A 25,657-nucleotide genomic window follows, 5' to 3' on the forward strand; every position below is an offset into this window, starting at 1 on the left:
TTCTGCCGTGTTGTGTGGTTTGTTTTCCATTCTCCCTACGAACTCCCACGAGAGGAGAGAGGTCGGTTTGGTCATTTAAATATTTGTACGCGGCGCACGGTGAATTTTTCTCGCCCACCCTTGTGCCGGTCGACCACTGGTTCGAAGTTTTTCGCTTCACAGCTCCCCAAGGTTCGCGGAGGCTTGATCACGAAATTCAATGCCAACGACTGTGCGGTGGAAAATTGCGTTTGGTCGAAACAAACAAAACTAATTGGGCACCGCCATCGTGCGGGCGGTCGTGCGCATTTGGCATTCTTTGGGCATTCATCAATTGAAAAATAGCAGCCCATCGGTTTGCGCTTTAGGGGCAGGGCTTTTTTCCAGAGCAATGTGTGGCATCATTCGAGCGGGGGCGCATTGCAGCGTTGGTGGTAGGTTTCGGTTTTAATTTGATTAGACGCACTCGGGTGGTGGTCGGCGACTGGAATGCGTGCCTGTCGAAATAGAACAGCGGAAAAGCGCGAGAAAATAAAATCCAAACATTCCACAAACGCCGCGGGAAACGCCATTTGCCGGGTTTTAATTATTTTCGCCCCGGAAACCCACGACCGTACGGGATTCGAGAACGGGTAGGATTCGAGCATAGGGAGAATCGATTCAGAACCACGCCAACGCAGCGGAAAAACGAACCCAACCAACCAACCAACCGCATCACAAGCAGGCGAATAAAAAAATCCCACCACCGGCTGTCGGGAAATAGCCCAATGGAGCCGTTCTAATCACCACCGGTAGGCCACATCAATTCTACGGGCGCGCAGAAATAATGGCTATCAAATCCGGGACGTTCGACGAAAAGCCCCACACCCCATTGCTCAGCAACGACGAATTACCTTCCCTCAAAATGGCCGCTCGATGGGGCACGAGAGAACTTCCCTTCCCACCAGGCTTCAGGTCAGGTTGCATGCCAAACGCTAAGCATTTCCGCATGGAGCGCGCACACACGGCGGCAATCACGTTTTTCGAGCGGGTTTATTTTCTTACGTGCGAGTCATTTTTCATTACCAAGCCGCAAACCTTTGCCTGCCCCTTGCGCCTGCTTCATTCGTTATTTACTGCACCTTCAACTCGCCATCCACGCGAACGAAACTGTTCGCATCGTAAACGGTTTATGATCACGTCGGGCGAACCCAAACCAGAACATGACGAACGTTTGACGAACGCGCGGATACACTTTCCAGCGGGCTTATGTGGCCGGCGAAAAGAATTGTCACCATTTGTTGCACAATGCCACCCCGAGCCACTGGCACGGATTTTTCAACCGTCACGGCGGCACGTCTCACCGGAGGCTAACAACAGGTGTGCATGGTTCGGTGTAAATCCTTTCGCAAAACGACCGCCGTTAAATGCGTTCGCGATTTTTCCTCCCCGTTGAAGAGCTGGTCGTGCGGAGTATCTGAAAGGGCACTTTGAATGTTACGTGCTCTGCCACCGGGTCACCCGGCAAGGTGATCGTTATTTAGACGGGGAGGAAAAGATAAGAAAAAACTAAAAACTACCCAGACGGATGAAATTAAAAGCTACACGCGAGTTCGTTTTTCTTCTGCACATGGGAAAAAAAAAGGGGTCTTCCATTGGCAGACGAATGAAAAGCTGAATTAGTTGGCCTGTAACATATATGGGACGATAATTTAAAGCCACTGATAGGTGAGCTAATGCCCTTCTCGGTGCGGTAATAACGAATTCCTTATCCGATCACGATGAAATTGGGTCATTTCTTGTGCATTTGTGCAATTTGTGAGCGGAGGAAAAACAGAATTAAAAAGCCCCACCCACCGTGGGGGATGGCAAACACACACGAGGCGGCTGATGGAAAGATAATGAACCGCGAGCTGGAGCGTTATTTTGCATCTCACGTGCCGGTGAAGCACAATGGATTATTAGCTCCCTTTTTGCCCTCGATCTCCCACCGGAACGGGGGTGCGGTTTTGCATCCGCAAGGACCATCCGGTTGACTTATTGAAAGGCAGTGTTTGAATGGCACGGGAGAGAAAACCACCAAACGATGCGATTTCAAATGAATTATCCGCACAAAAACGTGACCATCGATCAGCCAGTCCGGCGTTGACGTAGGTTGGAATATAAATATAAATAGAAACGCTAATTTATTACCAATCCATCGCCAGCGTAAGCACTTATCATGCCCCTTCACCATAATGTCATCTTCTGAGTGGAGATTCTTGTTTTATTTTCATCTATTGTACGCGTAGAAAGACCGTTGTGAGTGATTTACATAGCAAATTTGGAGAAGTAAAGCAAAAAGCTCCAAAGCGAACGGTTATTGCGGAGTAAATTGTACATTTTCCCGGTGGTCGATTGGGCGTTTGCGTTGGCGCCCGATTGGCGAGGGAATTTTCATGGACTGCCTTTTACGCGGTTTTAAAGAAAATTGGCTACGCTTTTGGGCTACGATGCACGATCGTGGGGCAAAAAAATCAAACGGCACAATTCCCTCTTTCGTCACATTAAAACAGAGGATGGACGTACCCTGGTTAAGGGCGCTTCCAACGTAACCGGCCGCATCGCAATGAACGGCTTACCGAGCCATTTTACACTCGAACAAATCCAGATCCCTTGGCCCTGGTGAACTGCATGCCATGGTGAACGAGTTCCGATTTCGATTCGGTATTTCGGGAATGGACCTTTTTTTTGGCTTTTCCTCTGTGGCTCCCGGATTTTCGTTCCGTTTCATCGCGGTGTACCATCATCGACTTTGTGCCCTCGGACGTTTGTGCGCTTCACTGGGCACGACACCGAAAGCTCTCCCCACCAGTTGAGCTTCCCAACCAGCATGGGTTGAGGGGCAAAATGAAATCAAACGAAAAAAAAAACTCGAACAGAACGGCAAAGCGGACCGAAAAAATGGCTAGGCTTCCAAAGGATTGAGTAAGAATCGACGCGAAAACCGAACCCCGTCATCGATCGGTGTCGTGAAATTGATTGGATTGGCTTCGACATTCGGGTCGCGTATTGCATTAAGCTCACTGGCCCCCCAGGTGCGATCGTACGCAAATGGACTTTATTTGAGCACGGGTTGGGCGGCTTACGTTTGGTTATTATAAATTAAATAAAGCTCAACCGAAACCGAGCGGCGGTCCGAGTGAAAACGAAACCCCCCTCGTCGTGGGGCAAGAACGTGCGCGTTTTCTTGTTCAAATTGAATTTCATTCCAATCGAAATTTTCACGCAACCCCACCACGGGTCAAGGGGGTTCGCCGTGTTGCAATTTGCGACGCGTAGGTGAAACCATGTCGTACTTGAGATCCCAAAAAAAACCGTCCAACTGGTTTGCAAAAGTGGTGTGGTAAATAAATTGTGAACATTTGGTACCGCCCAAATATAGAACCGCAAAATAACGACAGCACAACAGCGTTGACGAAATAAAAGCGGCTTCGGGGCGGACGAACGAGGGCGAAAGGCTCCAAGTATCCAAGTGCCATAAATTACTTTTCCTTCCGTTCGTCATAAATATCGGATTATAAGCGCGAACCGCGAGCATGGAGTTTTACCCAAAAAAAAAAAAAAAAGGAACCGGCCGTCCATCGGACAGGACACCATCCGTCAGCCGGTTTCTCGTCAGGATGACGGCAAACGAAGGAAAGTTCAAAAACAGAAAAATGAAAACACGCCTCACTCTGCGAAACGCGAATTGAGGACACTTTTCGGTGTGTTTGGAGGGGTTCGTTGTGGGAATCGGGGCAAAAGTTTCGCTACCGGGGATCCCTTGAGGCAGTCACCGCCGTTGTCGCATGGCTGCCCATTTGCCCCAAAGGGATCCGGAGAATATTTTACAAGCTGCCAAGGATGGCACAACGGGCACATTGTGCTGCTCGGGTGGCCTACTGGAAGGTGGCCGTCGGGGGTGTAGGTTACGTCCTAGATGGCCCCACCGGATATCATTTTTAGAAGCTCGCTTTGGGCAAACTTCGGGTTTCTTCCTTGGGACGAATCGTGGTCGGATCAAGTGCCGTCCGATTCACAGCGAATGGTTCGCCAAAAAATACACACTCACACCGAAATGTCGTCCAACTGGAGTATAGCCCATCGAGAGAGAGAGAGAGAGAGAGAGAGAAAGAGAGAGCGCTCAGAGATCGAGACCGTAATCAGCTTTAACGAGCTGGCGCGGAGTATTCGTCCTGCTGCTGCTAGAGTGGTAAAATGTTGTGCTGGCCGAAATATAAATTATCGGCCATTGCCTCCGCAGCTTCCGGCGTGTTTTATTACATTCACACCGACCGAGCCGGAAGTGGAGAACGAAGTTCGTCCTCCCGTTTACGGTCACCGCCGCCGTGTTTCCGGTCTCCTGGGAAGGAAGCGCGCTTCGTGAAAAATAGATAACCAAGGGTTGTTTGTAACTTTTTTTTCGCCCGCTCTCTTGCGCCTTTTGGACGATCGTCCTGCAGCAGGCCAGGCCTGCTGGTATGGTGATGGGGAGAGCATAAAATAAAATCTTGCACCCCGAGAATCTGTGACAGCACACATTTCTCGGGCACCGAAATGGGCGCGACGAATGGTTGATTTTCTCTGCCAGTAAACGAAGAAGCTAACGACAAAACTCTCGATAAGCGCCTCGGATTATTCGCACAACTTTCCCCATCTATTAGGTATTCACCATCTTTTTTTTTCATCGCACACTTTTCCGAGCCCGAGACCTCCCCTACCGTGGGGGTTTCAAGGTTTGATCTTGTCATTTGCATAACCCCTTTGATGATTAGTGTAATTAAGGCGCGTTCGTGGAACCCGCCCGAGAGAGCTGGCAATTTGAGCCGACGGTCAACGGGGTTTCCTTTGGTGCGGGCTCGTGACCGATCGGTTATCACCCCTGGCCGTCCAGCAAGGGCATCCCCACACCCTCGAGGGTGGTAGGCTTTTAGTTTGCTTGAGTCAGAAGTCACGTGGGTTCGGTTCGCACCGGTGAGATGTGGGTCAGCTGGTCTAAATGACTGTCACACACCTACGGATGGATGTAAAACACACCCTTCGGGCGCCTGGGCGAAAGTGCACCACCTAGCGGAAAGGCAACCTGAACCTGAAGTTCCTCCCACATCATGTCAAAAGAAATATCACGATGAGTCGAGCGCACGGAAGCCGCCACTTGTTAAACGGCGAGTTGCAAATAAAACAAGCCAAACTCTCCGACACGACCGTTCGGGAGGATGGCTGTGTCGGAGTGTGGAGTCAAAATAAACAACCCCATTAGCATGCAACTCCCAAAAAAAAACACACCCCACCGTCACCGACGGCTTCGTGCCGCTACAACCGAGCGCAGGAAAAACGGATTTATTATTTTTGCATGGCCAGATAGAAGTTGGTTGGAATTTTTGTCGACTGTTTCATTATGCAGTTTGGTCTTGTTCTTCATTTTTTGACAAGCAACTGCTAACAGGCACCCCCAGTTTTTTTACATCGGAGGAAAGATAGCGAGAGATAGAGATGATAATTTTCCACCCAACGTCCAAAGCGCGCGTCAGCAGGTCGTTAACATCTTCAGCTTTGCGTGATCCCAAATGGAGCGCTGAGTCAATATTTGAGGTTGCAGCGAACGAAAATCACATGCCCCGGGAAATGCGACGAATCACGGCTGGCACGATTATGACTGTTCTGCGCTGTTACCGAGGGTGTTTAAGAACCGACATTAGCACGGTTGAAATCTGGGGCAGTGTACGTATTTGTGCCCCAAAAGCCACGGTTAAAAAGGGTTAAAGAAGTCATAACTGCTGGCGACACTTTCTCTCGTTCATGCCGACATTAAACGATATTTTTGATCAAAGAAACATAAAACGACGAAAGGAAAAGAGCACAATTGACGCGATCTATCTGCTCGTAATTCATACCGCTTGGTAAACAAATACATCGCAAGGCTAGTTGGCATTCCATGCGCCTCGCACCGATCCTCATTAAACGCCGTTTAAATTCATACCCCTCAGCGGATCGGGGCACTTTCACTCCACGCACAGTGGTGTTTAGTCACGGCGCTAAAAATCCATACGTGTGATGCGCTCCCGGCCAATTAAAATAACCCTTAAGCTCGATGCGAGCACGCATGGAAAGTCACTGGTGGTGGATTCTCCGGCGAAGTTCCTCGAGTTATTAAAAGGAAATTGCGAGGAGTCTCGAAACGGCCCATGAAGCTCAGCGGTCGATGAACCCTCCACGGATCGAAAGAAAAGCAACGCCGACCGTTGCTTGAGTTTCCTTCGCGATCGCAATCCTGCAAGAAACCACGAAAGATCGCGTGCGACCGGCACATCGTTGCTTCGGTTTGCCAAGGATGTTCCGTCCGAAAATCACGACACGGCGGCGTGGTTGATGAAATACTTCACCGAGACACATAAAGCGCAATGGCCGTTTGTTTGGTACGGAAAAGGGGGTAACATTTAAACAAAAGGAAAGAGAACATCGCGCAAGTGAAGCGATTGTTGTGCTCAAGCACGAAAGCGAAAAGGGACAGGCAGACCTTAGGACGCCCCGCTGGAGGACGTTCCTGTTCGGTGATTTCCGCGGCCAGTAGTCTCGTGCTTTTATGATGATTACCGGTGCTAGTTGTGGTGACGTTGTGACGTTTCCATTTCATTACGCATGGCGGAAGCATACAATTTGATGCTCGTGTGCCCGTCGGATGTGGATGTCATGGGGTTAATCGCCGCCAGCAACCCAGCTGAGCTTTGAAAAGGCCCCAGTTTTGAAAGCCACCTGCTTCCTTCTCGCTTCACACGCCACCGGCGGGTATTTCCACCGGAAGGTCAATGGGAGGTATTTCGGCGCTCGATCGCTTGGGACGAATTGAAAGCGCACCGCAATTTGCATGTCGGAATTCAGTTCACTATGACAAGTGGCGACAGCTCGAGCAGAGCCGCCGATGATTCATCGTGGCGTGTTTTGTTTGCGTTTGGGCACTTTGGTTCAAATTCGGAGCGCAATAAGATCGCGAGATTACATGGGGTATAACGTGGAATAGACAAAATGAATAATTTTGCCCATAAAATAGCACTCTTGAATACATTTACGTGATTTACAACGATGTTATATGGATGAACGACCGCCCTTGAGGGGCACATTTGCTTTACAATTATATCATTTTATAGCATCTCTTGCGGGAGGACCATCTTTTTTCGAGTTTTCTTTTTTGCTAACAATATTTTTCCCTTTCCTCTCTGCAGAAATTCCGACTCAGCATCGAACTACGTGGACCGCGTGCGCATCCGTGACTCGTCCAACTCGTTCGGAGGGCCGGGCCGAGGATCCGGGTGGCGTCAGAAGTCCCTGTCGAATATAGATCTACCGACGAGCTACCGCGGAATCGCCGGCGGCATCGGCGGGGGCATCACTGGCGGTGGCTTGGGTGCTGGTCAGTTTCGCTACCGCGACTATGACTCAGGACTGTACGATCTATATTCGCGCATAGACAGCCGCCGGGAGGAGTACGAAGATCTGTACGGCGTCAATCCGAAGGCGGCACGGGCGAACGGTGGCGTTGGCGGCAGTGGTAGCGGCAACAACGGTCTCAGCTCGTCGGCCGGACGTACCGCGGCACCGGAACCGGCGGCGGCGGCGGCGGTAACCGGAACAGCGTCCCCGACGACGAAGGCTGGCAAATCGGGTGGTAAAAAGCGACACCATCGCAGCCAGGAGGTGATCGCGTACGATAAGACGTCCGAACATAGTGGCCACAGTCACCATCATCACCATCATCACCATCACGGGGCGGATCATCATCAGCAGCAGAAGCAGCAGCAGTTCTACAACGCTGATACTGGCGAAGCCTGCAGCCTGCGCCGCACCCGTAGCCTTGCCGTGATACGTGAGGAGTCGTACAACGATCTACACCTGCCCGGACGTGGCGGCGCTAGAAGATCACAGCTAATTCCGAGGGCGAAGCTGATCGATAGGAATTTTTTCAAGGAACGGTAAGCATAAGGCGATGTCACAACCAAAAAAAATAACCTTCCCAACAAACTCGCAACTAACGCCACGGTGGGTTTTGTCTCAGTTTCAGCTACATCTACGACGACAACGGAGACGTCCCAGAGGGACCGGAAAGTGACATCAACGGCTATACCCTTGCACGTCGGTTCTCATCAGCAGCTGGGCAACCACCAGGAGGTGGTCAACAGGCACCATTCCCTTGGCACACGGACAAAAGTGACCTCGACTCGATCGATTCGTCCATCTTCAAGCACTCGCTGCATCAGCAGAACAGCTTTGACGGCAGCCGGCGTAACTCGATCCGTAGTGACTCGAACAAATTCGTATCGAAAGTTGAGGTTCACAGCCAGTACTCGGGCGTGTCCGGTGGCAGTAAATCGGATACTGGCGTTGACGCAGATCTAAAGCTTCTGGACGATCTCTCGCTTAGTGAGGAACCACCGACGGCACGTGGGCTTGGTAGCAAGACTAGCTCAACCCGGGATACGAGTGTTCGTAAGCGTACGAGCGCGAACGGTGCCCACCAGAAGTACGGCCAACGTGACGAGGACGAAAGTGGCATCACGATCATCGAGATCAAAGACAGCCAGGTGTCGCACAAGAGCTCGAGTGTCATCTCGTACGACTCGATCTATTTGTCGTCGGAAAGCGACGAAAAGGAGCTGCAAGAAGAGCAACCACCTGATCTGCCGGAGGATAATCACGGCCAGCGACGTCGCGCCGGAAAGGATACCGCGTTAATCGACGATCAGTTCGAGGAATACGAGCGGCTGTTCCACGAGGTTGATGATCTGGAAAGTGCTGAGAGCACGATCGATACGCTATATGGGCAGGTGACGAAGCCAAAGCCCAAGATTGTGGGTGTTGAACCTAAGAAGCTCCATCCCAACGATTCGTTGCGACGCTACACGAAGCACACTGGTCGCGGTACGATCGAGCGGCTGTCGTTGATTTCGAACCTGAAACTACGGCAGGAGTTTGGTTCTGGAGGTGAACTCCCTGGACCAACAGGTGTAGCAGGTGGTCGGAAAGAGAAAATCCTGCAAGGAGCTGACTCTGACTACCAGTACAACTCCCTGCCTGATGCGGACGTGTGCAAGATCCTGCGGAATTCTGAGCGTATAGACGCGAAACTCAGACGCATTGCCGATAACGATCACGGTGGAGACGCAGCTAGCCGAACGCGTGACTTTGACTCACTGCCGCGTCTACACAAAGCCAACCTCAACCTAACGCGGCCTCCTTCTGACGAGGACACGTCCCTGGAGGAGTCCGATAAAGGTGCACCGTCGATCGAGGTAGTCGCTACACCCACCAAAGAGGTGATCCAACAGGGTAAGGTAGTGTACCTGCAGGAACTCGGTGTTGAGCTTGACTACGAGAACTCGGTCGTGGCCGGAAACAGCGATCAGGAGAGCGATATAACGATCGTTGCACCACAGGACGACTTAGAGGTGCCAACACCGGCCATCGTCGTTACGCCGGCTGAAGCAAAGCAGTCGTCCGTCACCTATTCCACGTTTGCCAGCACTGTAGGCAAGCAGACGACGAGCCGCATTCACTACGAAAGCAAGGAGCGCCAACGGCCGGAAACGGAAGCACTGCGCGAAGTTCGTACCAAACTTAAACCAGTTCCGGTGCAACCGAAGGTTCCGCTCGCACTAGCGCCCACCGTCAAGCTAGGTGGACGAAAGGTGATCGTAGACGAAGTCGCTGCTAAGGCAGTGCAACGCGAAAAAGAACTCGAAAAAGGCCACCAACCGGTATCAGAGCAGCCAGGTGCGGCGGTAGCACTCAAAAGCGTCAAGAAAGAGCCCACAGGCAAGGACGAAAGACCTTCATCACCAATCGGCATACCAAAGGCTCCACCAGACGGGCATCAGCAGCAGTCGGACGATCAGCATCAACGTCCAGTAGAGGAGAAACAAGGCAGCCCCAAAGTCGACCATTCAAGCCTGTTTAAGGACACGAACCCGTTCAAGGAGCAAGCGCGCCGAGAGATTAAAAACCGCGTCAACGATCGGCCACTGTTTAAAGGCGTACGTCGTTTCAACAGCACCGAGAACATCTTCGCCTCCACACCGATCATCGTGACGAAGACGTTCAACAACTGCATCAAAACGAACGAGGTGAAGACGAAATCGTTCGACTCACTGATCGTGGAAAGCAGCCGGTGTGACAGCAGCAAACCGAAAATGCCTCGACCGCAGGTGATTCAGATCGTGGACTCTAAGCAACAGCAGCAGCAGCAGCAACCGTCGATGGCACCATCGCTTGCCAACGGTGCCGATACGCTGCGCAAAACGTCCAAAAATGGTCAGCAAACGCAGCGTGAGTTCCTGCACAAAGTGGACTCCGTGCGGAGCTACTGGTCGAAGATGTTGGACGAGGTGGAACAGCTCGACCCAGACGGGGACGTTGCAGCGGTCCGAGCTGAAGAAGCGCTGTTGAATGCAAAAAACGAGCTACTTACGAGCAGCGTAGCCGCGTCTGCGGGCGCTGCTCCGGTGGGCGCTACCGTGCCCTACCAACAGTCGCTGCCAAAAAACGGTAGCGCCGAGCGGAAGTCCAGCATCGGCTCGGCGACATCGGAAGCATCGGACAGCTCCCGGCAGACCGGTTCCACCAAAACGGCTTCGTCAGGCGGTGCCACCACGCGCCAGCAATCGGCGGCGGGTGGCCGCAACAAGTACTCGACCTATCAGGACGAGGACGAGGACGATGAGTTGCGCTTTCAGAGCTTCAGCCCGACGGTCGAGATCATCGAGCTCGACGGGCACAAGCAGGCCGCGCTGGTGAAGCCGAAGAACGCGAAGGAGCTCGACTTCGATCACGTGCGGTATAAGGTGATGAAGTCGGAGATGTTTCAAAAAAACTTGCTGGTAAACCATCGGAAAGCGGCTCAGTTCGATGGTTTAATGCAGTACCTACAGGATTACAGCTTCCAGGAGCTGCTAGCTCACAACAACGTTGTAATCATCGAGCCGGTCCGGACGAAGATCGAGAAGATCTCGGAAAAGCCGCCCCAGGCACCGGCGGCTGTTTGTCGGATCACGAACGGGGCGCTTGGGGCGCCGGCGGCCGGACGCCGACCGGCTGGTGGAACGGCCGGAGTCGGCATTAAGAAGCACTTCTTCTATCATCCGATCCGCGTGAACAAGGAGCTGCTGGATGAGGAGTTGCCGAGTCCGGATACGGTGCGGAACGTGCGCAAGCTGTTCGAGGGCACGCTGCGTCTTGGGACGGCCGCTAAGCAGGCATACGAGGACGCTAAGGCGAACGGGACGGCAGGTACGTCACATCCACGCCCATTATCCATATCTCCACACACGTTGTACCATGTACGGAACCATATTCGGGTTGTTTTGTTCGAGTCGTCGTTCTATTCGTCGATTTGCTTCGTCCGTTGGGGAGAAAAGACAAAAATATGCGAAATGCGAGTTTTCGCACATCTCCACCTCATTCTGGGAGCATCTCACCTTCCCTCCCTCCCCTTCCCCCAAAAGCCCCCCCCCCATCCCTCTCCCCGTCACTGCAACGATCGTCTAACGCTCACGTATCTTCTCTTTCTTCACACCGATCCCCGAACCTACCCGTCGTCCTGATGCTGTGTTCCCATTTTCCCGTCACCATTTTGCTGAACCGTCAATCTTACTGTCTTTCTACCTCTCTTTCTCTCTCTCTCTCCCTTTCTCTCTCTCTCTCTCCCTTATCTCACCCCCCCACCAACTGCCCTACCCCCCTCCCCAAATTGTCCGTAGGCATCCGCAAGTGGGACTCTGCCAGCCTGTCGAGCGGTGTATCGTCCAGCGGTGATCTTAGCTCCCCGTGCGATTGCGGCGAGAACGAACCGGCACCGGCCAGTGGGTCCACCGGGGCCACCGGTGACGAGCTGGAGTCGCACTACGTCAGCCAGGACGTGCTGGAGAAGATCCGCGAGTGTGGCTCGACCGTCACCTACTACGGCGGCCGGGTGTTGGACAAGCGCACCGAGCACATCAGCACGATGACGCGCGCCATTATGCGGGAGATACGCGGCCAGGATCGGCAGTGCGGTGTGTGTCAACCGCACGGTTGCACTCGCCATGCTGGCGATGAGGCGGAGGAAGAAGATGAGCACGAGATGGTGGAAGAGGCGTATGAGATGGAGGATGATGAAGGGCATGAGCCCGGTTGCCCGGGTGGTAGTCGCCGGCCGGCGTCTGGCGAGCGGGAAGGAGGATTAGGTAAACTACCACCGACACTCTACGACAACTCACCCCCACCCCCCCCACCATCGCACGCACGTCCTGTAAATCGTAGCTCCATCGATCACCATCGGAGACGCCCCCTCGATAGGTGGACGTCTCTGTTCAAGTCTGTTAACGTGTGTCTAACAAGTTCCTAACGAATAGGAGTGGATTTTACCGTTTTGCAAGTAGAAACGTAACGCTAGTCATCATCCAGCACACCCGTGCCATTTCATAGCCATTAGTATAGATGTAGCTCCGAGAGCATACGGTTGACCTTCAAATGCCCTTCAGTAGAACATCCTCAGTTTGGATTCACCTTCAACCAAAAAAAGAAAACTCATCCCCATCATTAACAGCAAGCGTGTTTGTGTACCACCCGTTTCATCGTTCTATGTATTGAACGCCACCACGGAACCTTTACTAACGATCTGTATCCTTCCGTTTCCTCCCCCACACTGTTTTCCCCACCCACATTCCTATCCCTATCTACTCCCGTCTCTCGCTTCCCTCGCTTCTTCCCTGCTCCCCTACAGGTGTCAAATTCAAGCTGGTCAAATCGAACAGTTGCAGCAGCCGGCTCGAGCTAGCCGGAACGGGCAAAACGCCACCGGATCTGCTGCGACCGAACGGACGCATGCGTGGCCGCCACGTCCTTCCGGAGGAGCACTCCACCCGCTGCACGGCCGAGGCTACGATCGAGGAACCGGAGGAAAGCGTACGCGACATGGTAAGCCGGTTGGAGAGTGGCAACACGACGCTGACGGCACGAGCCAACAAACCACGCATCATCGAATCGCGGTGCATCGAGAAGTACGAACCGTCGATCGAGCCAATGCCGATGATCACGATCAACAACCAAACGACGCTAGATGGCGCTGGAGGTGAAATGGCAAAGGTAGCGGCTGTCGAGCCGGTCACAGTGAACAATCATATCAACGTCGTGCTTCATCCCGGTGGCACATCTGCGCCTCAGCCACCACCGATACCGGGTCCGCTAGTGATACCGCCTCTGCTCCGTGGAGGTAAAGATGCAACGGCAACTGTTGTAACACCGAACACCACCAACGCCACCTCGATGGATCGCCCACCGAAGGTGTGTCGGAATCGGAACGTGGATCTTGCGTTTGCCGCCACCATGCGTCAGCTGACGAGTGTTAACAGCACCGCTCGACAACCAGCTCCTGCCGGTGTTAAGAAGCCACCATCGCAGGTGTCTGTCGTCATAGAACCTGCAGGGGTGCATCAGGAGCAGCATCAGACACCACCAGAGAGCGCTCCAACCAGTGCGGCGTCTGTCACGAAAACGGTTACGTTCAACTTCACCAACGGAGCCGCAGATAATGGTCCAACACCGGGCAGTGAAGCAGTAGATCAACATCAGCAGCTCTCCACGAACGGACAGGCGGTGGTGGATCAAAGCGAGAACCTACGACCAAGCGCCATTGCTGAGCAGCGGAAGGCGGATGAGTTGACGTCACCGAAGCTGGTCAACTGGAGCAGCATTGGGCGGTTCGATGAGCGGCAGTACTTCGCCAACGACCGGAAGCTCATCGAGAAGCGCAAGTACGACGACATGGAGTTCGAGGAGTTTGAGGTACTTGACCCGAACGCGCCTCCATCCTCGGAGCACTACGACAGCCTGAACAGCAAATAGAAGCGAAAGGGGGTCCTTTAGTGGCTGGGAAGCTTTTGAGCTAGCTCAGGAGGAAAGCACTAATAGAGAGAAGTAGAGAGAGAGAGAGAGAGAGAGAGAGAGCGAGATAGAAAGAAAAAGAGCGCCACACCAGATGCACACGTTTGGCCATTTAGTCAGTACTCTTCGCTTATCGACGCTTATATCCTGTAAAACTTAGCTTTACTACACGGGTTCCACGGATCTAAGCTCCGTTCTGAAAACCGACGATTTTGCGACTCCTTTTGGCGGCCAAAAGCGCACCTTTTACCCTTTTTTTTATTTATTCCGCGCCCCGTGCGTCCTATTTTAGTTTTTACTCATTTTAACCATCCCGTCACGTGCGCCACAGCGCCACGTCTGTCTGGGGATTTGCGTTCTAGCTATTTTAATCTCCGCACGCGATGTATATACTGTATTTTACAATTTCCGAACGTGCACGCGTTTCCGGCACACGCCGCGACGCGGATCCTTCCATTCGAGCGAAACAGTGCAAAACGGTGAACCTGCATCGACGGGGCTATCTATAGAGCGCGGTGGTGAGCTGCTGTAATTTATTTACAATTTATAAATCAAAACCAAATACCCCTGCATCCGAGCCCCTGCTGGGTGCACCTTCAGCATACGCCCTTCTCCAAGATGGTGGCTTCACAACAACGAACAGCAGTTTATTGTGTGGCGGAGATGGGGGCGATTAAGGCGATTACTGCACCAGGGCAGATGAGCGATGGGAGTGTGGCTGTGGGCCAGAAGAATATTCCAAAAAATACACACAAACATCCACACAACCACATACATACACACAGTGTAGATCAGTAGCGAAACCCCTAGTTACATGCTATTAAACGAAAGTAATCTGGAAATAAAGTACATTTATGGTTAAACCAATTGCTCGATTTTTCAACCAAAACGGTGTTCGTCACTGTCAATCCTTAGCGTTGAGCTAATTCAATATCTTATCCACCTCTTAGCTGTTGTCATCCTTCAACCTATTCAGAAAGGTCCTGACATGCAGTGAAAGGAAACCGTCGCATCACAAACGGCGCCATTGATGCAGCAAATCAGATTTGCCGCTTGAAAAGTGAAACGCGCGTGCCACTTGGCATTGCGGAACGAGCGCTTTGCAGAGTAGACAACTAATTTACCTCGGAACCGCCAGTGCACCTAGCAAATACCCGTCTCTTCGCCCGGGATGCATTTTAATAAAGCGATCTCCATCTATACCCCGTCCACTTTACCCGAGCTCTCTGACGTCGTACACAAACAACGCCGTTTTCATTTCAGCGCCTGAAGTGCTGCAATTAAATGCACAACCGTGCTGCCTACCTTCAGGGGCTTCGCTGGTGTTGGTGTTGCTGGATGCGCTGCTAGTGCTGCTGCTGCTGCTGTTTCGACTGCTCACGATGGTGCTGCCGCAGGCATGGCGGCTGCTGGAAGTGCTGAATTCACGATAGACTACCGATAGGCTTCCGTAGAGGCAGGGTTTTCGGCTGCTACTGTTGATTCGATTGTTGCACCCGCTGGCTGCTGGAGCGATGGAGAACTGGCAGCATGTGTCTACTACCAGTGTTTTTCCCTGCAATGATAGTACGATAAGGGAATTTATTAGATAGTGCAGAAAAATGCAACAAACTCAAGTACTCCTCTTCATCTTTCTCCACCTCATCAACTCTAGTAATTTAAGGGAAACAAGTTAGCTTAGTTTGATTCTGTATTTATGACATCATTTAACTTTTTCCGAAACTATCAACATACGATGCCTTCACAATTCGTGTAATCCGATAGGAACACACGTGAGTGCATCACATCCAAATGCCAAGAGAGCTGTTAATCTTTCTTCTTATCAGTCTTCCTATCATCGTACTAAATCGGGCATGCACAAAACTCCTCCGGTGAAGTTTGCAGGAGAAACCATTCATCGACCGCCCCCGAGAGAAGAAACAACCGACATTCCGTCCTTTTGCCTTCGTTAGGTTAGAAGCGCTCTACTGCAGCTAGCCCATGGCAAATGATCGGTGAAGTTAGAGCACTCCAAGGAATACGGAGCTCGCTTCCGCTTCATCTGCAGAAATTCTGCTCGTGGTAACAAAATATACTGACGCAAGCTTGACGCCGTCCCTCCCATGAAGCCCTCGATTTTCCACTCGGTTAAGGCAGCAACTGAAGCAGTTCTTCGTTGCAGTAACAAAGGATATTTGGCCATCGCAACGTTACACCGCATTACAAATAACGAGCAAAAATTATTATATGCTTTTTACATCTCATGATTTTTTTTCGGGAACAATTTTTTTGTTCGTATTCAAACAACGACCCATGCTCGTTTTTGTTATGAAGTTCTAAAGAAAATTCATTGAAAAAATATGTGTGCTTTTACCATTCCGCACAGTGTGTTTTCGTACAAATTAATCTGATTGTACGATTGTATGTGATGCACAAAAATATCATTTCATTTTATTAACACTCCCCTCCTTAGTAAGACTCATTAACTGGCGTTTTGTCATAATTAAGTAGTATTAAAAACCAAACACTTTACGGCTTTTGGCCACAGTACCACGAGTTAGATGTGCTCTCCACATAAATCCCATGGGCTTATCGCGATTGTATCCCCCCAAGCGGAGTGCACAACACCGAGTGCAAGCTATTTTCTTTATTTCCTCAAACTATTACTCTCCAGCACAGGGGAGGGCTGTGCGACGATCGAAGGGATATCAAATATTTATCATAATTACCCAATCTACAACCGACACGCTTTGGTGCGCCCAGCTAAAGCCACAATTTCTGCTGGTGATTAATGAGAGGCTTTTGTTCATACGAGAACGGGACTAAATACAGCCGTTGAACCATTTCGGAAATGCTTCGAGTACCTCGCTCCGAGCTTCGCTTCGAGCAACCCTCCTTTGTTGATGAACCCCGCATGTCACATGGCTTAGCCGCCGCACAGGTGGATTAGTATTTGACCCACATTGCAAAAGGTGCACCATAATATTTGGCCGTAAATAATTGACACCATACTCAATCGGTTTCCGTGGTGTAGTGGTTATCACATCCGCCTAACACGCGGAAGGCCCCCGGTTCGATCCCGGGCGGAAACAACAAAGAGAAGCCAATCAGTATTTTATTAAACATCAAGAGAGCTCAATCAATCAATCAACAAACAAATAAACAATACATCGTCGCCCATATGTCGCAGAACTTGAACTATTCAAAGCAAAATAGCAGAAATCCGAGAAAATGTATTGAAATTGGAAAATTTATAGAAAAAAAGAAAAGACCATAAGTGGTAAGTATGTTACGTCAAACAATTCTACAGTCATATGTGCTGTATAATTCAAAATGTGTAATAATAATAACGAAAACTACGATATTGCAATTTAGTTATTGATAAATATAAGAGACGAAAGCTCAACAATAACTACAAATTCCATCTTCCATCCGCATTGAGGAGCGATGTTTAAGATGAGTTGTCATAAAAATATAAAACATGATCAGTTGCCAACATCTTCCGTGACAGTGTTATCAAATTCCAGCACCACATGAACATGAGGCTAGGAGAACACTGCCGTGACCAGGATTCGAACCTGGGTTACTACGGCCACAACGTAGGGTCCTAACCACTAGACGATCACGGCTTTCGATGCTGACTTTCAGAGCTTTCAGTGGAACACCGTTTTCTGCTGCCTAATTGCACCTAACATAATTGCATCAAACGCAAATCGAGCAAGAAATACAGCAAAGCAAACAAAAATACAGCTGTAGTTGAGTGAAATACACACTGAATTAATAAAATTTACCACAAAAAAGGATTAAACAATTTTTCACGTTCAGTTTAATAAAAAAAACTTTGAGTGCATCTTCCGTGACAGTGTTGAGCTGGCAACACTGCCGTGACCAGGATTCGAACCTGGGTTACTACGGCCACAACGTAGGGTCCTAACCACTAGACGATCACGGCTTTAGATGCTGTGTTGGGGAACCGACATTGCAGCGACGTTTTGTGGCGAGCAAAGCTTTCAGAAAATCAGAAAATATTCAGTGCACTCACTCCCACCACAAGTGAAAGCACTGCGGAATGCGAGCACAAAGCATAAACACGAACAGATCATTTATCTCCCCCCATCGCGCACGTAACGACGGAGCAAGCACATGGTTGAAGCGGGGGCATGGAGCAACGTTGCCATTCCGATCATGAAATTCCCTTTCCAAAATTCAAACAGATGAACAAAAGTAATACTGCATTACGGCAGTACAATAAACTCAATAATCAATGCTATGTAGTTTTTTTACTAGCACAGTTATCATTGCTGATATTTTTATAAATAAATACTATAATTTCAAAAATAATTACATGTTTCCGCCCGGGATCGAACCGGGGGCCTTCCGCGTGTTAGGCGGATGTGATAACCACTACACCACGGAAACCGATGAGATTTAGTTTCGATTGGTTTTATAACATTATATTGTTACATTCAACCATCCTTAACATACCGGTCTATCGTCAATCCATCATCTTATCTAAATATTGACGTTCATTACTAAATTGAATTAGTTCATGTAGATGGTTGAAGGCATCTTATTTTTATTGTTGCAATGCCCTAATCATGAACATAATTAAAAAAGTTCTAATCGCATGGAGGCTGAATTTGTTTCATTCGGGTTGAACCACCCGCTGTTCTAGCGAACCTAGAGGTCAACTAAAAACATAAAAGATAAATATAGGTAGAAATAAATACCCCACCAAGAGAGACTTTATTTTTACGACAGTTGTCTGCGACATTCGACAGCGAACGCATAAACCTTTTCTAGCTCCAAATACCACCCCAACTGTCGTTAAAATGCTACACCAGCGAGCGAAATAAGCGCATCATCGGTGTGTTTTCGCGAACCGTTATCTTTGATGACATACCGGGAACAAAGACGAATGGATGGTGTACATTCGTAGATCAACCAAAAATCACTAGACGAGAGATATGTTTGCGACGCATTGAATGAACATGGACAGTAGCACAAAACATGCCCGGTGGTGCTAGTTGATGAGTTGAAAGGCTGTTCCAGTTGATTGAAGCAAAGAACTATAAGAAAAGCTGCTCGTCTCTCCCACGATTGTTGAAGATTATACGACGAGCTGGCAATTTGCCCAGGCATCTAGTGCAGCTACAGTTTTGTTGTCAACACTCATCGATCCACCGTCCGAAACAAGGCCAAAAAAATGAATATAAAGCTTCATTGTCCTTAATTCAATTCACTGCACATGCCGAAGCTTAACCGACAAGAAGCGAATGTGAAAGATAAACCCATTCTGATTATTTCACAATCTGCGGTGGTAATCTTATCTTAAGATTAGAACACGAGAAGCCGAACGATGAGACTTGTGAGCGTAATTGAGAGTAAAGAGATCGCAAGGAATCAACATAAAATATGGGGATAATCCTAATCCCATCTAACGGATGGTGGAGCTTTCATTCTCAACCAAAAAGAATGCTACATACTCTACAGCAGCCTTTTTTTAAAGAGCCTCATGTTTTCGGCGTCGAGAACATTCACGCGATAGCACACAACGCTCGAAACCCTCCAGACTCGAAACGACCTCCCAAAGTGTCGCGCGAAAGCATAATAGAAAATCAATACCGTAGACTGGTCTGTGCTGTTCTTGAGCGAAGCTTTTAGCGATCGATTTTCCAACGCACTTCAATTCCCGGGCAAACGTGTTTCACATTTCCGCCGCATTTTTGACCAGCCGGGAGGCAAAAGTACAATGCACTCAAGACAGCGCGCGCGTATAGGAACAAGCTCTCCGAGAGGCGTGTTCCAATTGGCAAGGCCACGAAACGAGCGTAGAACGATTCTTTCAGTTTATCCCTTTCAGAATCCCCAGCACGTACGAATGATGAAATCCTTCAGCTCGTTTCACTTAGATCTTAGCCGTCGTTCTACAGCTCTCGTGTCCTTTAGCGCTCTCCGGCTCGCGAGAGTACCAAAGCTTAGCGAGAAGCCGTATTGTGGCCCAACACCTCCAGCAATGGCGTTTTTGAGTGAAGCATCCTTTCTTCCATTCGCGTCAGTGGGTATGCGGAACACGTACTACTGTATTAGGCCGATAAACTTTTGCTACATTTCACGCACCCGCCACTAGGGCGGCACACAGACGTTGTTCGCAAACGCATGCGATAAAACATGCGTTGCGGTTGGAATTTTTGCTCATTCTGCCGTTTTTTTTTTGAGTGAAGGAGCAACTTGGCTCATTGCTGATGTTTGGTATCGCTACCGTATTCGCTAGCCAAACCGAATGAGTAGAGGAAACATTGGGTGTTTAGATAGGATGTGTAAAAATTTACATATCTTTTGAATAATATTTGAATTTTAACATGTTTAACAAAGCTCCTGCTAGCAGTCATGCATTTGCAAACATCAGACAGCTCTCTTTTATTGTACTGGAGGGATCGTTTAATCGGTAATTCGGCGATAATATTTCATTTTTATCACACACCCGATTTTTATAAATACCGACGGGCGCTGCTTCTACTCTCAGAAAACTGCGCATTTCCACCACCGCCACCAGACAACCGGTATGATGTAGCGATAATGAGCAACGTTGGGCCACGCGGTGCATACCTAAAAACATCGCAAATGAACGCGATTTTGCTGAGGGAAGCGTGAGAGAGTTGCCTCGTTGGAAACGAAAACAAAACAAAAATCTCACCCCCCAGAGCGAACATGAGCCGCGTTCGGAACTGCCCCAGAAAGGGTAGGTGTCGATTGTCGATGACGAAGCGGGAAAGGCAGACGGTGGCACGCGATAGCAAAACAACGGCCGATGAAACGAATGCAAGCAAGCGAGCGCACCCACAAACCGCGGGTCTGACGTATTGAGCGGGTTTTTTTTGCTTTCTTCGAGCGCACTGGGGCTCAATCTCAACGAAATTGTTGAACAAATCGACACCACCAACCAACCTTCGATAGCCGTGATCGTCTAGTGGTTAGGACCCTACGTTGTGGCCGTAGTAACCCAGGTTCGAATCCTGGTCACGGCAGTGTTGCCAGCAGTGAATCCGACCCCCCTCCCGTCGGATAAGCTGCGGAAAAAGCACTGTCACGGAAAAGATGGTTGGAAAATCACTTTTTTTTGCTAACGCTTCTTTAAATCCCGTGGTTTAGATTTAAGGAAAGAAATAAGCGCAACTCATGAAAACTGTAATTTTAATCATGGCGAAATGCAAGCGAGCGAATAAATGACCAGCAATCATACCCGTCTTTATTTTCAACTCATTTATCTTAAGCCACGACGTCTGTTTATTCATATACACACACAGTACAGTAGCAGCACCGGCGCCAGTTCAATAGATTGCGTTTCGCACTCCGTGCTCAAATTAACAGACAGATAAATTGTCTAAAATTAGAGCTCCTGCTCATAAACCAAGCCGATCGGCTGTCGGGAAAGTATTTTTCATACCTACAACACCGAATAGACCGGCAGACCGGCAAACAGCAAGACACAATACAAATGGAGCTTTAGGCAAATCATTTATAAATTGTGAGTGGTTGTGGTTAAGCATGAGCCCCACCCCATTGGAATATAATTATTCATACTCGCTACAGACAAAGTCGAAATAAAGGGGCGGCTTTGGGATCTTTTTCTATTTACAAAAGAAAAACAAACATTGTTTATTTATTCATGAGCACCCCCAACGGAATTACCATTTGAATTGCTCTCTTCGACAGTTTCAAGCTTCCAGTTCGGCGTCGATATCACCAAAACAGTGCTCTCTCGCCAGCCGTCAGGCCAAAGCCGCAATAATAAGATCAATTTTCTTTCGATAAAACCTAGCTTAGTTGTCTTGCATAAATCATACAGTCCCGAGCGGGCCCGGCACCGTGCGTGGGGCAATATTTTTTTTATTCCCTGCCTGCCATCGCGGCTGTCACACATTAATCCACCGAAAAACCGAGCGAGCAGTATTTTGGGTAGCCTCGACCGAACGGGGGCGAAGGTCCCGCGACGCAAGCCTCATTCTCCCCACGGGCGTGGGGTGTTCGAAAAAGCATCACTTATGATTGGGGGCGACACGCGGTGGATCCTCGGTGTCTGGAAAGTTCCGGTTGACTCGCGCTACGGCGCCAGGACCGTAATGACACATACACGCAGCGCCAATGCCGTTGGGGCCGAATCGAGCGCGCGAGCAGCAAAACCGTTCATCTAACGGCGGCGGTAGATCAAAGGAGCGGTGTTCGCGGAACGATGGCGGAATGTAATTTCCTTTTTCCTACGCCCTGACGCAAAAAGCTTTTATTGAAGGGTGCCTCTTCCCATCGCTTCTGCGACCCGCGAGAGGGGATGAGCTTTTGCCAATTTTCTTCGACATCACGCGTGCAGTGCAGTGACAGATTCGTGGGGTGCAATAAGATTACGACTGAGGATCGAAAAGTATCTAAGGTTGATTGGAAGCTAGCAAGTAAAACCATCAAACAAACTCATTGATTTATGTGTCAAAGTTTCAATGTAAAAACAAGACGAAAGGTTTATTCATAGTGAACACAATAATGTTTCATCGAAAAAATCATGCATACATCGAGTTTTCCTGCAGTGGCGAACAAAAATATACGTACGAGTTTTTGGGACAGGAGCACACAAACGTGACCCATAAAACGATAAAATCCGACCCTCGCTGTGCCACCCGCCATATGGAAACGTCCTTTCTGCAAGGGGCAAGCCGAAAAGATGTTTCTGTCAATTGCACACCATTACAGTGACATCCCAGTAAATTCGCCAACCCATCCAGCAGCCTCGGTACGGGCAGGATGCGAAACATAAAACAAATTACGGTCACTAATCTAGGCGTAATCATGATTAAAACTAGTCACGCTTCTCTTTCGTCCGGTGCTGTTGTGTTTCGGTAGGCAATCGCCGCCAGGCGCCCTCAGGGTGGGCATGTGTGCGTTACCGAAGGGACGCTATTTAAACCAGCACGTGCTCGAGGCTACGTCCGTGATGCGTGTGATGCGTGCGAATCCTGCTGCTGCGAATGGGTCACGACCTACCACCCCAATTCGGAAAGGTGATCTCCATCCCCATCGTTGACGCATGTTTGCGTTCACCCTTCGGCGAAGGAGAGAAAAGGATTTTTTGTGTGGGAAAAAATAAACTTTCCCTTATTCGGTTTGATGAAGCAGTTCATCGAATGGAAAGAAATACTCGCAGAGAAGCGTATCTGATATTTGATGATACGGCTTTTGGGACTTAATACGATGCTGCTGGAAAAGTCGAGTAAACGAATGAGTCATTCAATTTAAAATATGTTTGTCGATATCATAGTTTAAATGCACTACATTCAATTGACTTTTTTAACTAGAAATGAAACAATAAATATGTTAAGCTTAACAAAAAAAAAATAGCCAAAAAACTGAACACACATATCCGGGTACCATCAGAATTGGAGTGAAAATCTGCACCATCACTACTGTGTCCATGTTGTAATAATACCATGTGGCATGCCCGCTGGTAGCAAATCACTCTGCTGATAATAACCCAAAAACGCCAGTTTGTTTGTGTGCCCATCTGTAACATAAACATGATTCCGATAAAGTGCACTTATCGGAGCCGTATCGATCGTCGAAGATAAACCATTATCAATCTTTCACTCAGTAGAGAGGCATGTGTAAATCACGTATCATAAATCATGCTTCTCATAACACGTCAAAAAGTCCCTAGGGTTGCGAAACGTTGACATCGATAGGAGAAAGCGAGAGGATGTTGTAGCTTGTTGCAATGCTATACATTATCAATCAACGACATAGCTCGAAATTCGACCCAGCAACCTTACACTGACATATGTTGATAAGCTCTTTTTTACAGCAGGGTGCTCTAACAACTGATAATGTTATTAAATGATTGAAAGGGAACGAAAGACACCACTTGATGTGCTTTTTATGTCCTTTGAATGGCAAAAATGCACCATTCGAGAAATCATGACATAAAAGTTTGTACGTACTCCTTCCAGACATATCATATGAATTTACTCTCTCTCTCTCTTTCATGATTCCGTGCAATTTCTCGAAAATATGCACTCTCATACGGGGTTCTGTGCATCGAATACACAGTGGCAGTGCATTATCGTTTGAAGCAACGACGCGCAAACAGACTCTCCATAACACGCTACATTACCGTTTCCGCATGCAATATGATACACACACACAAAAAGAAAAATGAAGCTTCACATGAGGATGAGATGCACAGCTCTGAATACGTTATGTTTTTTTTTTTCTTCCTCAACCGTAAGCAGAATCGCAGTGACCGAGTGAGGAATAAATATAGACATTGCGAGAATGGTTCGCTCTTACCACCGGTGGAAAGCTATGACAGAAAAAGTATGCTCATATCGTATACGTTACGTTTCTGGTTAAACACAAATAACAAAAATATACTTTTCGCACATTCGACTGCCACAAATTCTACACTCAACTCGTATGAGCAAAAGTTTGCTAATGCCTTTTTTTGCATTTACAGTCTCCGTATGCTTTCAATTCAACAGTAATCAACCGTCATTCAGAAATGAAATAAAAATTGTTTTCCTATTCCAGGAATCGACGAAAAAAGTGTTCATTTTTAATGTCAAGCCACGAGACTAACATTCGTTTATGCCCGCCTTGACGTGTAATTTCGCAGGATTGTGCGGAAAATATATGCTCCCAAAAGGCACCTCCGTGCCATGCCAAAGAAAACAGTTGAAAATGCTGGCAAACCGGGAGATGAACGAACCGAAATTGAATTTAACAATCCCACCATATTTTTTCCACTTCCGAGTGGCCGTGATTTAGGAAATAAGAAAAGGGTAGCAACTCAATCTGTGCACAGACGCAGACGCAAAGGCACGGAACGACCTACGGCATCGACATTTTCCGGGTGAAGCTCGTTACAGCATAAAGCGTGGCACGTCCTTTGATGGCATATCAAAGGTGGAATGCCTTTTTTCACCTTACATTGACAGAGTTTACTGCGTAACCCCCGTGCAGGCAAGAAGCTCGGTAGCGAGACGTACGGAGCAGTTACCGAGAAACAGAAAGCGAAAGCCAGCCGATCCCAAACAGCAACAGGAGATTCGAGCAAATGTTTAAATGAACTTTATCGGGTGCAAAAGTAGGAGAGAAGGAAATTTAAATCCCGCAGCTTCATAATGCGCAGCTCGAGCCGAAGCGAGCTGTTTGATATCATAGCTCTTCTCTCTCTCCTTCCAAACAAAGCAGGCTTATTATCCTTGTACCGTGCGGTTTTTACACAAACATCCATAAAAGGCTCATCTGATACCATCGAACACAGCTTTCCTCGCCAACGGGGCCCAAAGCATCAAAAATTACGAAATTTGAGTGCGTTGTTGGGAAGGTAAACACGCACCACCCATCGGCGATCCATCAAGGCGGGAAAGCCTCACATGCCATAAACGCCCACATTGAAACTGATTTGTATGATGGCTTAAAACAACCCCCCATTATTGCCGGGAACAGGTATGTACGCATATACCAACACCTCCGCAAGATGTCCGCTGTTTCAGAACGGTGGCAACAAAATGGGGGTGCATTCAGCTGTCCGGAGCTCGTTCGCGACAAAGTTTTCCACCCGATTCGCTAACGGGAAATAGGCTACTCGGTTCACCGCTAGCGCCAGGATGAGGCGAATGTCCTCGAAGGCTTAACGCAACGTTACATCTTCGGCGAATGGGGGTGCCTCACGCACACACGGAAGGTTTTCGTTAAAATAGCATATCTTTTGGGGGAAAAGTTTCAACCCACCGGTCTGCGA

At 49.0% G+C, this 25,657-nt stretch overlaps 2 protein-coding genes and 5 non-coding genes across 7 annotated transcripts in view; 3 read left to right on the forward strand and 4 right to left on the reverse strand.

Moving 5' to 3' along the window:
* LOC128724836 (calcium uniporter protein, mitochondrial) overlaps positions 1–15,451 on the reverse strand; it is a gene marked incomplete at its 5' end in the record, with an annotated part of 69,290 nt that extends 53,839 nt beyond the window's left edge. Inside the window, one exon of the mRNA XM_053818558.1 lies at positions 15,196–15,451. Within this exon, the coding sequence (XP_053674533.1) occupies positions 15,196–15,451 (256 nt within the window). The remainder of the gene's footprint in view (positions 1–15,195) is intronic.
* On the forward strand, positions 10,161–14,749 carry LOC128727579 (protein javelin). The gene is made up of 3 exons (XM_053821508.1): positions 10,161–11,271; positions 11,727–12,191; positions 12,731–14,749. The coding sequence occupies exons 1-3, from the start codon at positions 10,161–10,163 to the stop codon at positions 13,849–13,851; spliced, it is 2,697 nt and encodes an 898-aa protein (XP_053677483.1). The 3' UTR covers positions 13,852–14,749.
* Positions 15,452–16,888: 1,437 nt separating the features above from the next.
* On the forward strand, positions 16,889–16,961 carry Trnav-aac (transfer RNA valine (anticodon AAC)). Its single transcript has one exon. It is a non-coding gene; the product is annotated as a tRNA-Val (tRNA).
* A 465-nt stretch (positions 16,962–17,426) lies between these two features.
* Positions 17,427–17,498, reverse strand: Trnah-gug (transfer RNA histidin (anticodon GUG)). Its single transcript has one exon. It is a non-coding gene; the product is annotated as a tRNA-His (tRNA).
* A 251-nt stretch (positions 17,499–17,749) lies between these two features.
* Positions 17,750–17,821, reverse strand: Trnah-gug (transfer RNA histidin (anticodon GUG)). The gene has a single exon. It is a non-coding gene; the product is annotated as a tRNA-His (tRNA).
* Positions 17,822–18,215: 394 nt separating this feature from the next.
* On the reverse strand, positions 18,216–18,288 carry Trnav-aac (transfer RNA valine (anticodon AAC)). Its single transcript has one exon. It is a non-coding gene; the product is annotated as a tRNA-Val (tRNA).
* Positions 18,289–20,825: 2,537 nt separating this feature from the next.
* Trnah-gug (transfer RNA histidin (anticodon GUG)) lies at positions 20,826–20,897 on the forward strand. Its single transcript has one exon. It is a non-coding gene; the product is annotated as a tRNA-His (tRNA).
* The last annotated feature ends 4,760 nt before the right edge of the window (positions 20,898–25,657 follow it).

This window comes from Anopheles nili, chromosome 3 (assembly GCF_943737925.1).
Source record: "Anopheles nili chromosome 3, idAnoNiliSN_F5_01, whole genome shotgun sequence".
NCBI lineage: Eukaryota > Metazoa > Arthropoda > Insecta > Diptera > Culicidae > Anopheles > Anopheles nili.